Genomic DNA, 14744 nt, shown 5'->3' on the forward strand with positions numbered 1-14744 from the left:
TAACAAGTGGCTAAATAAGGCTAATAAACGTCATCACGCCGACTCGTCTGCCTTCACAGCCTCATTGTGTATACTCGCGTTCATAGCTTTATGTTGGCTTTTTGTCGAGGGAACCCATGATGTATTAAAGAGGGAACCCATGGATGTATTAAAGAGGGAACCCATGGATGTAATAAAGAGGGAACCCAGGGATGTAATAAAGAGGGAACCCATGGATGTAATAAAGAGGGAACCCATGGATGTATTAAAGAGGGAACCCATGGATGTAATAAAGAGGGAACCCATGGATGTATTAAAGAGGGAACCCATGGATGTAATAAAGAGGGAACCCATGGATGTATTAAAGAGGGAACCCATGGATGTAATAAAGAGGGAACCCATGGATGTATTAAAGAGGGAACCCATGGATGTAATAAAGAGGGAACCCATGGATGTAATAAAGAGGGAACCCATGGATGTAATAAAGAGGGAACCCATGGATGTAATAAAGAGGGAACCCATGGATGTAATAAAGAGGGAACCCATGGATGTAATAAAGAGGGAACCCATGGATGTAATAAAGAGGGAACCCATGGATGTATTAAAGAGGGAACCCATGGATGTATTAAAGAGGGAACCCATGGATGTATTAAAGAGGGAACCCATGGATGTAATAAAGAGGGAACCCATGGATGTATTAAAGAGGGAACCCATGGATGTATTAAAGAGGGAACCCAGGGTTATGCAATCTCCTGGTTGGCCGGACTGTCCAATCCCACGTTACTTAGCAACCGTAACTAGGCGCAGGAGGCCTGGCTGTGTCGCGAGCTTTCAACCGACAGCAGATATCCTCAAAGTTAAGTTTAGAGGGGACGTGTCGTATCTTTCTATTTTTGCTTTTCCGAAGCCAAAAAACGCAAGAGGAGCGATATCACATGTGGATTTAACAGCGAGGAAGACCCCACTCACCGCTGAATCCATCCAAGTTCAACAAAAACTAATTTGTTTGCTCCAAGGTAAGACGCTAACAACGTTAGCTTAGTTAGCATGTTAGCTACCAAAGACGGTTGAATATTAGCTACCTGACGCTTTAAACACATGGAAAGCGGGGTAGTTTAGTTTTATATTAGATAATGTATGCTATAGGTAGTCACCACTAAACATTAACGTATCTTTAAACCTTGCTGTGCAGGAACATTGTTGTCCCTGTGTATGTTTGTCTTTCACGTGAGTTGTCAAGACGCTTTCATTGGGGCCGTTTCAAGTTTCGCAATTTGTGGGTTACCTTCTCAACACAACCTTTTCCCCTTGATTTTAAGATAAGATATTTATATAATTTATAAATAAGATAAGATATTCCTTTATTAGTCCCGCAGTGTGGAAATTTGCTGTGTACAACAGCAAAGGGGATAGTGCTAAAAACAAGATGCATCAGCTAACACAGAAAAAGAAAAAAAAGCTAAACAAAGTGTAACAAAATATGAACCATTTAAATAGAAGGAAGTATAAAAATAGGAACAGTATATACAGTATTGACAATAAACAGACAAATTAACAAAATTGCACAAGTGGAAAAAGATATTGCACAGTGAGAATGAATGAATGAATGAAATTCCACCTGAAAATATCAGGTTATTGTCAGTTTTTGGTGTGTAAGTGGTCTACTGGGAGCAGTGCTGGTTGTGGAGTCTGACAGCTGCAGGAAGGAAGGACCTGTGATGGAGCTCCTTCACACACTTTGGGTGGAGCAGCCAGTCGCTGAAGGAGCTCTCCAGTGCTGAGATGGTGTCCTGCATTGGGTGGGAGTCATTCTCCATCATGGATGACAGCTCAGGTCATTAAAAACTCTTAAAAGAGCTGTTTCGGTGCTATGGTGTGGTTTAAAGCCAGACTGAAACTTCTCATAAATGTCGTGGTTATCTAAAAATGTTCGCAACAATTTTTCTAAAACTTAAGATAAAAAAACATAGCTAGAACTGAGCAATCCAGACTTTTGTTTTTGATAAGAGGCTCCACTACAGCATGTTTAAAAGCAGCTGGAACACACCCTGATAACAGGGAGGTGTTCATCGACCCAACAGTGTGAGGTGCATGTTAGTGAATGTCCACTAGAGGATATTACAACACAGTTGAGTAAGGTCTTCCCTCAGTCTACCTGACATCTCTGGTGTTCAACACTGAGCACTGTTTACTCATTTAAGATTCAAGATTCAAGAGTTTTATTTGCCATTTGCACTTATAAATACATTGGAATTCTGAGCAGTTTACACCGAGTCAGCTTTAAGAAAAGAAAAAAGGTAGAAAAGGCACAAGGTAATTACAGTACAAAATAAGTAGCACATTCAACTCAACACACAATAAATAAATAAATTATTAAAATATAAAACGCCCTCAGTGTAGTTAATAAATAAACGAAACTACCCTCTGCATAGGAACGATACCCCAGAATACAAATATACAGTATATATGCTCCATGACCATGTTAAAAGAACTTGTAACTCATAAAAATATTTTAAAAAATAAATAAATAATATATTTCAGACAATTACACAGAGGAAGGCAGCATATTTAAATATTTAAGCATATTTAAAGGCTCCTAACTGTAGTTACCTGCTTTATTGTATACATATACTTCAAGTCAATGTCATCAGTTTCAGTTTCGACAGCATTATAAATGTGAGATGATGATTTTCCTGTGATGCTGCCAACACAAAATTACCTTAATATGTTTTGGTAGCCTATTAGGGTTCTTTGTTCTGTGGTATTCAACACTCACCAACAAAAATATTAATCCAGTATACATGCAATGAATTATATGACACTGGCCCCAGATACATAAAAAAATGCTCCATTAACGGATGTTTAAACACAAACCTGTCACAAAAACCAGGTGGACAGGAAGAGATAGGCGAGGCATAGGTTTTCACCATGCCTGGAGTCAGAGCACCGTGTGCAGGAGACATGAACTGGGGTACAGCCTCATTAGGAAGCAGACCATTTGAAGTAGATGGTCCATGGAGCTCTCATACCTTAAATTGGGCCCTTGTCTTTATGTTCACAAAAAAGCCCATGTGTAAGGTGTTTTATACCAGCTTCAGTTAATGTCTGAAATGCTGCTTCATGCAGCAGGGTCTCATGATGGTCTTATTTCTTTCCTATGCAAAAACTATGTTTATTAAAAAATGTGTTAAGCCAGGTATCAAATAGTGTATGACTTACTGTCCACCTGACCCCCTGCATTCCTCAAGTAAGCCATTCATATTGGCTTTCATTTTCAACTTGCCAGCCCATTTCTGGCGGTAAACAGCACTGTTACGGTACTGACTGTTAGCCTGTGTTTCTGCCTCAATGCTGAGGTTCAGGCAAGGATGCTGCCCTGATGATGCATACATATCCCTTTTCTTTTTCAGTGGAAAAGTTACCATCTTTAAAAACATGACGCTTAGGCCCATCTACTCTAAAGGTTTTAGGAGCATATAGTACATCCTTTAAAAGACTGCAGCAGTGTGTAGCATTTAGAAAGTCTGCACTCGTCACAGTCTGGAAGAAAAACACTTTGTCATAGCACCAGCTGTTTTCCTCAGACAGCTGCTTGTGTTTGGGAGGAGTCCATAAGATAACATGTCAATGTAAGCAATGCCTTCAGTCTACATCATAAAAGTGCTGTTATGAACTATGTTTGACACTATATAACACTCTAGAGCAGTGGTATTCAAATTGGGGTCCTTAAGGGGGTTTCATGGGGTCCCCAGCAAAAAGGGGAATAACTTAATTTCACCATAATTCCATCCATAAGTAACACAATGACACAATATACACTTTCTGTAATAATAATCAGTAATTTATTTCGAAAGTTCAATACAGTAGTTACATAAACATGTTCATATTTTTCATTACAAAAAATCAGTATAAAAATAAAATAAATTATACAACAAATAGAATGTAAGGAAACTACTATGGCAGAGAGGTTCACTCACTTCAGCTTTGACTTTCAGACAGTGTGTCTCCAAGAGTTAAATGATAGGTAATTTCTCTTACATTAGCTTTATTCTCTGCACAATGTAGCAGTAGTGAACTGGCCTAATAGGACTAATCGTGATCATGTAAAGCCAAACTGTCTGGACAGTAACAAAATAAAACACATGGCCATATTTAGCTCTTAATTCTAAAACAATTAAACTCCTCATTTGGTTATAATTGACTGCTAATTTCCGGTTATGTACAGCAGCATTGTATAACTTAGATATCAGCTGAGCTACACACAGGAAAAACAGCTTATCTACTCCTTCCATTGAGTGGATCCACCCTCACAGCTACTGTGCAGAGGGTTAGATAAGCCTGAGAAACACACCATGTATGCCAGGAAATGCAGAAAATGACTTCAATCACCATGTTGGAAGGTTTTCAACTGATAAACAAATCTATTAATATTATTTGATTGCAGAGCTTGGATTTGAAATCTGTTTGGTCTCTGAAACATTTTTAGTCAGACACTAAAATGAACCATTTTATTTCTTTCATTTTTGAGTAGTGATTAAACATATTGCTCTGTAGTGATTTTTTGCAAGATCCTTTGATCTAATTGTTTTTTAAAGTAGTAAATAGGCTACAGTATGCCTTATGCTTTGACCTGCCGATTAAAATGACATCTGAAATATATTATAAATGCGCTAGTTATTTTATATTTTGCCCATAATCCTACCGATAATTCGAGGTTTGGTTCCAGAGCTACAGTGGGAACGTTTTGTTTTTTTTCTCAAACAAACTGCAACCCATAACGTGGTTACACAGCATATCTTGTGGGAGGTCTCGGGTGTGTCCATGCTCTGTTTCAAGCATAAAACCCCTCACGGTTTGGGCTGATCGCGGCAGTCAACAATAGTCAAACAAAGGCAAGATGACCAGTCTCACTGCTAGGGACAAGGACACAGTCAGAGCCTTCTGGGCTAAAGTGTCTGGAAAGGCGGAGGACATCGGCACCCAAGCTGTGGCCAGGTAAATATGACCAAAAACTGATGCTCCAACATTTATTGATTGATTTATGCACGCATCACTCACTCACTTTATTCCCCTCCAGGATGCTGGTGGTGTACCCGCAGACCAAGACTTACTTCGCCCACTGGAAGGACCAGAGCCCCACCTCTCCCTCTGCGAAGAAGCACGGAATAACCGTGATGGGTGGAGTTGCAGATGCTGTGACCAAAATTGACGACCTGAAAGGAGGTCTTCTGAACCTCAGTGAGCTGCATGCCTTCACTCTGCGTGTGGACCCTGCCAACTTCAAGGTGCAGAGCCAAAGTTATTTCAATATAATAGTCTGTAATGTATATGAAGTGTTCCTCACACTTAGGGCGCTGAGGAGATAAAAACTACATATATGTAACATGTGTGATTGTCTTTGTCACAGATTATCTCCCACTGCATCCTTGTGGTCATGGCCATCATGTTCCCCACCGATTTCACCCCTGAGGTCCACATGTCTCTGGACAAGTTCCTGGCTGCTCTGGCTCTGGCCCTGGCTGAGAAGTACCGATAAACAGCAGGAGAAGATGGCGGAGACTGCAGCATGAGCTTACATTGCATAATGATTAATAAATGCATTCATGCAAAAAGCAAAGCAAGAGTTGTATTCTGGTTTGTTTGTGATGGTGTGTGTCATATTTGAGAGTAGATCAAAAGTCACGTCTACAGCACAAAGCAGACTTAACAAATCAAGCAAGTTAAAGGTGCAGTGTGTGGAATTGGTTTTATCTAGAAGTGAGGTTGCAGATTGCAACCAAGTGAAACTTCTCCTGTGTGCCGACAAGGGTGTAGGAGAACTACAGTGGCAGAAATGAAAACTTGAATTCTTATTTTCAGGTGATTATACACTAAAGAAAACATACTTATTAATATTATATTCCATTTCTGCCAATAGATCCCCCCTAAATGCTACACATGTTTCCCATTACAGCTGACACAATTAGTTGATTAATTGATTAGTCAATCGATAGAAAATTAATCAGGAACTATTTTGAACATCGATTATTATCGTTTTAGACAATAACTCGAAACATCGGTTGTTTCCAGATTCTCCAATGTGAGATTTTGCTTCCTTTCTCAGTTTTATATCATTGTGAATTGAATATCTGTTGGTGTGACAAAACAAGACGATTGAAGACGTCACCTCGGACCCGTCTTTCTGACTTAACGATTAATTGATTAATTTACAAAACAATTGTTAGTTGCAGCCTTATAATGTTAAACATTGGGATCAGTTTTAACATTTCCATATTTATCAGTTTGTAGAAAACAAAAAAAGTAGAAACTCATAAAATAGTATATTTATATATATATGTATCTCTCTCTCTCTCTCTCTCTCTCTATATCTATATCTATATCTATAGATATAGATATAGATATAGATATCTATATCTATAGATATATATAGTTACATATGCTGTATCTGTACAAATTGAAAAATGGTGGTGGAATCAATATTTTTCTCAGAATATTAGAATGGATTAACTTCCTATGTGACATTAGTAAAATAAATCCCTGTAACTGTCAGCCATGACTAAGGAGTTCATGTTTTATTATTATTATTATATATATATTTATATATAAATATATTGTATATATAACTAAATATATATATATTTAGTATTAAAATGTATTAAATATTTAACTTTTGAATTTTTTTTAATGATGTTCATGAAGTAGAAGACTGCAAGAATAACTGTGACTTTAGAAACAGTAAAGCTGATATTTGCCAACTTTTCCCTTTAAAATGTATTTTTCAAGAGCATTTAATGGCAACAGTTCAGTCTGTGGAGCTTTCTTTTTATACATAGGCAACCTGCACTGTTTCCTCTATAATTATACCAACAATAACAACAACAGTATTATAATCAAAACATTGTTTGGTTGATTTATTTTTATATAGGCGACGGTGGTTCATCTTCAATACCTCATGTTTTTTAACTGGGCTATCTTTTTTAAAGATAATTTATCCCCTGGTACCACATTTCATCAGCGCTATTGTTCCTCATTGTGTGTCTAAAGACCAGTCTTGATATCTTTTTTTAATCTCAAATAAATTTTTTGGGGGTATAATTACAGACAAACAACTTGTTAGATTTGCATATTGTTTTATTTGCTTTTGAGACAAAAACAAAGAGCTTTTAATGATCAGCATGTGATGGTCTTCTGTTGCAGCTCTCTAGTGGTACTGCCTTCCCAGAGAGGCCACCACCACGGTCAGGAACTTCTGGAAAGCTGCCTGCTTTTCACCAGTGAAGGCATTACCCAACCGACCAGCAACCACAATGGTCAGGCAGTCAGACAGGAGCTGCAACACAACAAGCATCAGAAAAAACATCAACAACATGAAAGGTTGGTCGTTTCTTGAATAATCGTTGAACATGAATAGTTTCCACAACTTTACCCTGAAGTTGTCGGGGTCCACGTGCAGTTTCTCCGAGTGCAGCACGCTCAGCTCGGCGTAGGTTTCCTTGATGTTGTCCATGTTCTTCAGTCCCCGGTCCAGACCGTGGAGGATAGTTGTTCCGTGTTTAGCAACCATTGGATTTCCAATGATAGCAGCAGCGTTGTAGAGGTTTCCAAAGTTACCAAAATACCTCTGAGTCCAGGGGTAGACGACCAGACACCTGAGGAGACAAGTAAACATCAATGTTAGAGGGTTAGATTAGAAAATGAAATCTGTGTGCCAAGAAAATTAACATTTGTGATTATCTGAAACATATCGTACACAATAACAAAACATAATCCTGATCCCTAAATATAGTCAAGGGTTTCGCCAAAATGATGTCTTGAACACGCCCTTTGCAAAATTGTAAAGACTCACCTGGAAAGAGCTGCAGGGCCCACGACCTCATACTCCATGTTGGAGAAGATTTCCTGGATGGTGGCGCGCTCGAAGTCTGTCCATTCAACCATTTTGACGGCTTTAGGTTTTCCTGTGCAAGTCAGTAGATCCTGTGCTCTCTGACACCAGAAGCAACTTTTAAAGCAACCCTGCTCCCCTCCCACAAGCAGGCGATTGGATGCGCGGTGGGCTGGACAAGTACTTTGTTATGAATTTGGAAGAATGATAAGAGGAGGGCGTACCTGCTCCACCTAGATTATCTCCTGAGATAGAAGAAATGCTAAGAGTCTGGCCTCAAACAATACCCCTCATGGCCCCACAGAGCCCAGCCATTTATCAATGCAAAGTAAATACCAAGTGTGTTTTAAGAGGCAATAATGTGAAAACTGTTTTCAATCTTTACTGAGGCTTATTTATTTTTTTATGCCAGTATCTTTTGGTCACACAGGCGCAAATTCAAGAGATCACAAAGAGTTGGCATCAGCATCAGCACCTTGGACAGCGATCTTTAAATTGAACTGCAGAATGTTGAATGATCACCTGAATCATTTCTTCTTTCAGGGCAGTGCAAACATTAGTTGTACTTTACTTGAACATTTTGATTTCATGCTACTTTCTACTTCTACTCCACTGCTTTTACTCCACTACGTTTATTTGATAACTTTAGTTACTTTGCAGATGTAGATTATTAACTAATAACTATATATAACTAATAACAGCAGTATATAAAGTAATTAAAATTAGCCCCACTTTTACCAATGATTATTACATCAATAATTATAACCCAGTGACTAATATATATGAATCTGAAATAGTCATGCTACTTTTACTTTTGGGACTTTAAGCATATTTTGATGCTAATACTTATTTACTTTAATAAGATTTTGAATGCAGGACTTTTACTTGTAACAGAGTATGTTTACACTGTATTATAGCTACTTTTACTCAAGTAAAATATCTGAGTCCTTCTTCCACCACTGTGTCAGTGACATTTAGATTGTATTTCTTAAGTATACAAATAATGCAGATGATTTGAAAATATTGTGTCAAATTCAAAGAAGCTCCAGAGTCATCATGACAAGATTTTTTGTTTATCTCGTGGAGGCTGCACCCCAACACGCCTTGCGCAGCATATCTTGGAGGAGGTTCTGGGTGTGTCCATGCTTTGTTTCAAGTATAAAAACCTTCACTGTTTGGGCTCATCACGGCATTCAGCTACACTCATTCAACCGACAAGATGACCAGTCTCACTGCTAGGGATAAGGACACAGTCAGAGCCTTCTGGGGTAAGGTCTCTGGAAAGGCGGAGGACATCGGCACCCAAGCTGTGGCCAGGTAAATATAACCAAAAACTGATGCTCCAACATTTATTGATTAATTTATATACGCATCACTCACTCGCTTTATTTTCCCTCCAGGATGCTGGTGGTGTACCCGCAGACCAAGACTTACTTCGCCCACTGGAAGGACCAGAGCCCCACCTCTCCCTCTGCGAAGAAGCACGGAATAACCGTGATGGGTGGAGTTGCAGATGCTGTGACCAAAATTGACGACCTGAAAGGAGGTCTTCTGAACCTCAGTGAGCTGCATGCCTTCACTCTGCGTGTGGACCCTGCCAACTTCAAGGTGCAGAGCCAAAGTTATTTCAATATAATAGCCTGTAATGTATATGAAGTGTTCCTCACACTTAGGGCGCTGAGGAGATAAAAACTACATATATGTAACATGTGTGATTGTCTTTGTCACAGATTATCTCCCACTGCATCCTTGTGGTCATGGCCATCATGTTCCCCACCGATTTCACCCCTGAGGTCCACATGTCTCTGGACAAGTTCCTGGCTGCTCTGGCTCTGGCCCTGGCTGAGAAGTACCGATAAACAGCAGGAGAAGATGACGGAGACTGCAGCATGAGCTTACATTGCATAATGATTAATAAATGCATTCATGCAAAAAGCAAAGCAAGAGTTGTATTCTGGTTTGTTTGTGATGGTGTGTGTCATATTTGAGAGTAGATCAAAAGTCACGTCTACAGCACAAAGCAGACTTAACAAATCAAGCAAGTTAAAGGTGCAGTGTGTGGAATTGGTTTTATCTAGAAGTGAGGTTGCAGATTGCAACCAAGTGAAACTTCTCCTGTGTGCCGACAAGGGTGTAGGAGAACTACAGTGGCAGAAATGAAAACTTGAATTCTTATTTTCAGGTGATTATACACTAAAGAAAACATACTTATTAATATTATATTCCATTTCTGCCAATAGATCCCCCCTAAATGCTACACATGTTTCCCATTACAGCTGCCACAATTAGTTGATTAATTGATTAGTCAATCGATAGAAAATTAATCAGGAACTATTTTGAACATCGATTATTATCGTTTTAGACAATAACTCGAAACATCGGTTGTTTCCAGATTCTCCAATGTGAGATTTTGCTTCCTTTCTCAGTTTTATATCATTGTGAATTGAATATCTGTTGGTGTGACAAAACAAGACGATTGAAGACGTCACCTCGGACCCGTCTTTCTGACTTAACGATTAATTGATTAATTTACAAAACAATTGTTAGTTCCAGCCTTATAATGTTAAACATTGGGATCAGTTTTAACATTTCCATATTTATCAGTTTGTAGAAAACAAAAAAAGTAGAAACTCATAAAATAGTATATTTATATATATATGTATCTCTCTCTCTCTCTCTCTCTCTATATAGATATAGATATATATATCTATATCTATAGATATATATAGTTACATATGCTGTATCTGTACAAATTGAAAAATGGTGGTGGAATCAATATTTTTCTCAGAATATTAGAATGGATTAACTTCCTATGTGACATTAGTAAAATAAATCCCTGTAACTGTTAGCCATGACTAAGGAGTTCATGTTTTATTATTATTATAATATATATATTTATATATAAATATATTGTATATATAACTAAATATATATATATTTAGTATTAAAATGTATTAAATATTTAACTTTTGACATTTGCTTAATGATGTTCATGAAGCAGAAGACTGCTTGAAAAACTGTGACTTTAGAAACAGTAAAGCTGATATTTGCCAACTTTTCCCTTTAAAATGTATTTTTCATGAGCATTTAATGGCAACAGTTCAGTCTGTGGAGCTTTCTTTTTATACATAAGCAACCTGCACTGTTTCCTCTATAATTATACCAACAATAACAACAACAGTATTATAATCAAAACATTGTTTGGTTGATTTATTTTTATATAGGCGACGGTGGTTCATCTTCAATACCTCATGTTTTTTAACTGGGCTATCTTTTTTAAAGATAATTTATCCCCTGGTACCACATTTCATCAGCGCTATTGTTCCTCATTGTGTGTCTAAAGACCAGTCTTGATATCTTTTTTTAATCTCAAATAAATTTTTTGGGGGTATAATTACAGACAAACAACTTGTTAGATTTGCATATTGTTTTATTTGCTTTTGAGACAAAAACAAAGAGCTTTTAATGATCAGCATGTGATGGTCTTCTGTTGCAGCTCTCTAGTGGTACTGCCTTCCCAGAGAGGCCACCACCACGGTCAGGAACTTCTGGAAAGCTGCCTGCTTTTCACCAGTGAAGGCATTACCCAACCGACCAGCAACCACAATGGTCAGGCAGTCAGACAGGAGCTGCAACACAACAAGCATCAGAAAAAACATCAACAACATGAAAGGTTGGTCGTTTCTTGAATAATCGTTGAACATGAATAGTTTCCACAACTTTACCCTGAAGTTGTCGGGGTCCACGTGCAGTTTCTCCGAGTGCAGCACGCTCAGCTCGGCGTAGGTTTCCTTGATGTTGTCCATGTTCTTCAGTCCCCGGTCCAGACCGTGGAGGATAGTTGTTCCGTGTTTAGCAACCATTGGATTTCCAATGATAGCAGCAGCGTTGTAGAGGTTTCCAAAGTTACCAAAATACCTCTGAGTCCAGGGGTAGACGACCAGACACCTGAGGAGACAAGTAAACATCAATGTTAGAGGGTTAGATTAGAAAATGAAATCTGTGTGCCAAGAAAATTAACATTTGTGATTATCTGAAACATATCGTACACAATAACAAAACATAATCCTGATCCCTAAATATAGTCAAGGGTTTCGCCAAAATGATGTCTTGAACACGCCCTTTGCAAAATTGTAAAGACTCACCTGGAAAGAGCTGCAGGGCCCACGACCTCATACTCCATGTTGGAGAAGATTTCCTGGATGGTGGCGCGCTCGAAGTCTGTCCATTCAACCATTTTGACGGCTTTAGGTTTTCCTGTGCAAGTCAGTAGATCCTGTGCTCTCTGACACCAGAAGCAACTTTTAAAGCAACCCTGCTCCCCTCCCACAAGCAGGCGATTGGATGCGCGGTGGGCTGGACAAGTACTTTGTTATGAATTTGGAAGAATGATAAGAGGAGGGCGTACCTGCTCCACCTAGATTATCTCCTGAGATAGAAGAAATGCTAAGAGTCTGGCCTCAAACAATACCCCTCATGGCCCCACAGAGCCCAGCCATTTATCAATGCAAAGTAAATACCAAGTGTGTTTTAAGAGGCAATAATGTGAAAACTGTTTTCAATCTTTACTGAGGCTTATTTATTTTTTTATGCCAGTATCTTTTGGTCACACAGGCGCAAATTCAAGAGATCACAAAGAGTTGGCATCAGCATCAGCACCTTGGACAGCGATCTTTAAATTGAACTGCAGAATGTTGAATGATCACCTGAATCATTTCTTCTTTCAGTGCAGTGCAAACATTAGTTGTACTTTACTTGAACATTTTGATTTCATGCTACTTTCTACTTCTACTCCACTGCTTTTACTCCACTACGTTTATTTGATAACTTTAGTTACTTTGCAGATGTAGATTATTAACTAATAACTATATATAACTAATAACAGCAGTATATAAAGTAATTAAAATTAGCCCCACTTTTACCAATGATTATTACATCAATAATTATAACCCAGTGATTAATATATATGAATCTGAAATAGTCATGCTACTTTTACTTTTGGGACTTTAAGCATATTTTGATGCTAATACTTATTTACTTTAATAAGATTTTGAATGCAGGACTTTTACTTGTAACAGAGTATGTTTACACTGTATTATAGCTACTTTTACTCAAGTAAAATATCTGAGTCCTTCTTCCACCACTGTGTCAGTGACATTTAGATTGTATTTCTTAAGTATACAAATAATGCAGATGATTTGAAAATATTGTGTCAAATTCAAAGAAGCTCCAGAGTCATCATGACAAGATTTTTTGTTTATCTCGTGGAGGCTGCACCCCAACACGCCTTGCGCAGCATATCTTGGAGGAGGTTCTGGGTGTGTCCATGCTTTGTTTCAAGTATAAAAACCTTCACTGTTTGGGCTCATCACGGCATTCAGCTACACTCATTCAACCGACAAGATGACCAGTCTCACTGCTAGGGATAAGGACACAGTCAGAGCCTTCTGGGGTAAGGTCTCTGGAAAGGCGGAGGACATCGGCACCCAAGCTGTGGCCAGGTAAATATAACCAAAAACTGATGCTCCAACATTTATTGATTAATTTATATACGCATCACTCACTCGCTTTATTTTCCCTCCAGGATGCTGGTGGTGTACCCGCAGACCAAGACTTACTTCGCCCACTGGAAGGACCAGAGCCCCACCTCTCCCTCTGCGAAGAAGCACGGAATAACCGTGATGGGTGGAGTTGCAGATGCTGTGACCAAAATTGACGACCTGAAAGGAGGTCTTCTGAACCTCAGTGAGCTGCATGCCTTCACTCTGCGTGTGGACCCTGCCAACTTCAAGGTGCAGAGCCAAAGTTATTTCAATATAATAGCCTGTAATGTATATGAAGTGTTCCTCACACTTAGGGCGCTGAGGAGATAAAAACTACATATATGTAACATGTGTGATTGTCTTTGTCACAGATTATCTCCCACTGCATCCTTGTGGTCATGGCCATCATGTTCCCCACCGATTTCACCCCTGAGGTCCACATGTCTCTGGACAAGTTCCTGGCTGCTCTGGCTCTGGCCCTGGCTGAGAAGTACCGATAAACAGCAGGAGAAGATGGCGGAGACTGCAGCATGAGCTTACATTGCATAATGATTAATAAATGCATTCATGCAAAAAGCAAAGCAAGAGTTGTATTCTGGTTTGTTTGTGATTGTGTGTGTCATATGTGAGAGTAGATCAAAAGTCACGTCTACAGCACAAAGCAGACTTAACAAATCAAGCAAGTTAAAGGTGCAGTGTGTGGAATTGGTTTTATCTAGAAGTGAGGTTGCAGATTGCAACCAAGTGAAACTTCTCCTGTGTGCCGACAAGGGTGTAGGAGAACTACAGTGGCAGAAATGAAAACTTGAATTCTTCTTTTCTGGTGATTATACACTAAAGAAAACATACTTATTAATATTATATTCCATTTCTGCCAATAGATCCCCCCTAAATGCTACACATGTTTCCCATTACAGCTGACACAATTAGTTGATTAATTGATTAGTCAATCAATAGAAAATTAATCAGGAACTATTTTGAACATCGATTATTATCGTTTTAGACAATAACTCGAAACATCGGTTGTTTCCAGATTCTCCAATGTGAGATTTTGCTTCCTTTCTCAGTTTTATATCATTGTGAATTGAATATCTGTTGGTGTGACAAAACAAGACGATTGAAGACGTCACCTCGGACCCATCTTTCTGACATTTAAAGACTTAACGATTAATTGATTAATTTACAAAACAACTTTTAGTTGCAGCCTTATAATGTTAAACATTGGGATCAGTTTTAACATTTCCATATTTATCAGTTTTTAGAAAACAAAAGAAAGTAGAAACACATAAAATAGTTTTATATATTTATATATGTGTGTGTATATGTATATATGTATG

The 14744-nt window shown here is 38.5% G+C and overlaps 3 protein-coding genes across 4 annotated transcripts; all 3 read left to right on the forward strand.

Moving 5' to 3' along the window:
* The first annotated feature begins 781 nt into the window (after nt 1–781).
* LOC141781584 (hemoglobin embryonic subunit alpha-like) lies at nt 782–5596 on the forward strand. Its single transcript, XM_074657408.1, has 4 exons — nt 782–995; nt 4816–4974; nt 5057–5264; nt 5387–5596. Exons 2-4 carry the CDS (start codon nt 4877–4879, stop codon nt 5513–5515), a joined length of 435 nt encoding a protein of 144 aa, XP_074513509.1. The 5' UTR covers nt 782–995; nt 4816–4876; the 3' UTR covers nt 5516–5596.
* Nucleotides 5597–7065: 1469 nt separating this feature from the next.
* Nucleotides 7066–9774, forward strand: LOC141780688 (hemoglobin embryonic subunit alpha-like). 2 transcript variants are annotated; one of them, XM_074656012.1, is made up of 4 exons: nt 7066–7353; nt 9062–9181; nt 9265–9472; nt 9595–9752. In XM_074656012.1, exons 1-4 carry the CDS (start codon nt 7160–7162, stop codon nt 9721–9723), a joined length of 651 nt encoding a protein of 216 aa, XP_074512113.1. In that variant the 5' UTR covers nt 7066–7159; the 3' UTR covers nt 9724–9752. The 2 variants fall into 2 exon arrangements, with proteins under 2 accessions (XP_074512113.1, XP_074512114.1); XM_074656013.1 differs by having other exon boundaries at nt 7337–7353; nt 8951–9181; nt 9595–9774.
* Nucleotides 9775–11250: 1476 nt separating this feature from the next.
* LOC141781585 (hemoglobin embryonic subunit alpha-like) lies at nt 11251–13988 on the forward strand. Its single transcript, XM_074657409.1, has 4 exons — nt 11251–11537; nt 13246–13365; nt 13449–13656; nt 13779–13988. Exons 1-4 carry the CDS (start codon nt 11344–11346, stop codon nt 13905–13907), a joined length of 651 nt encoding a protein of 216 aa, XP_074513510.1. The 5' UTR covers nt 11251–11343; the 3' UTR covers nt 13908–13988.
* The last annotated feature ends 756 nt before the right edge of the window (nt 13989–14744 follow it).

The sequence above is a fragment of the Sebastes fasciatus genome, chromosome 13 (genome assembly GCF_043250625.1).
Source record: "Sebastes fasciatus isolate fSebFas1 chromosome 13, fSebFas1.pri, whole genome shotgun sequence".
In the NCBI taxonomy this organism is placed as follows: Eukaryota; Metazoa; Chordata; class Actinopteri; order Perciformes; family Sebastidae; genus Sebastes; species Sebastes fasciatus.

Excerpts from the sequence above, each read along its gene's own strand:
- LOC141781584 (XM_074657408.1), top strand. The coding sequence starts at position 4,877 with ATGACCAGTCTCACTGCTAGGGACAAGGACACAGTCAGAGCCTTCTGG. Across the intron at positions 4,975-5,056 it reads GGCACCCAAGCTGTGGCCAG|GATGCTGGTGGTGTACCCGC; the intron begins GTAAATATGACC and ends ATTCCCCTCCAG. Across the intron at positions 5,265-5,386 it reads TGGACCCTGCCAACTTCAAG|ATTATCTCCCACTGCATCCT; the intron begins GTGCAGAGCCAA and ends TCTTTGTCACAG.
- LOC141780688 (XM_074656012.1), top strand. The coding sequence starts at position 7,160 with ATGGTCTTCTGTTGCAGCTCTCTAGTGGTACTGCCTTCCCAGAGAGGC. Across the intron at positions 7,354-9,061 it reads AAACATCAACAACATGAAAG|CTACACTCATTCAACCGACA; the intron begins GTTGGTCGTTTC and ends CACGGCATTCAG. Across the intron at positions 9,182-9,264 it reads GGCACCCAAGCTGTGGCCAG|GATGCTGGTGGTGTACCCGC; the intron begins GTAAATATAACC and ends TTTTCCCTCCAG.
- LOC141781585 (XM_074657409.1), top strand. The coding sequence starts at position 11,344 with ATGGTCTTCTGTTGCAGCTCTCTAGTGGTACTGCCTTCCCAGAGAGGC. Across the intron at positions 11,538-13,245 it reads AAACATCAACAACATGAAAG|CTACACTCATTCAACCGACA; the intron begins GTTGGTCGTTTC and ends CACGGCATTCAG. Across the intron at positions 13,657-13,778 it reads TGGACCCTGCCAACTTCAAG|ATTATCTCCCACTGCATCCT; the intron begins GTGCAGAGCCAA and ends TCTTTGTCACAG.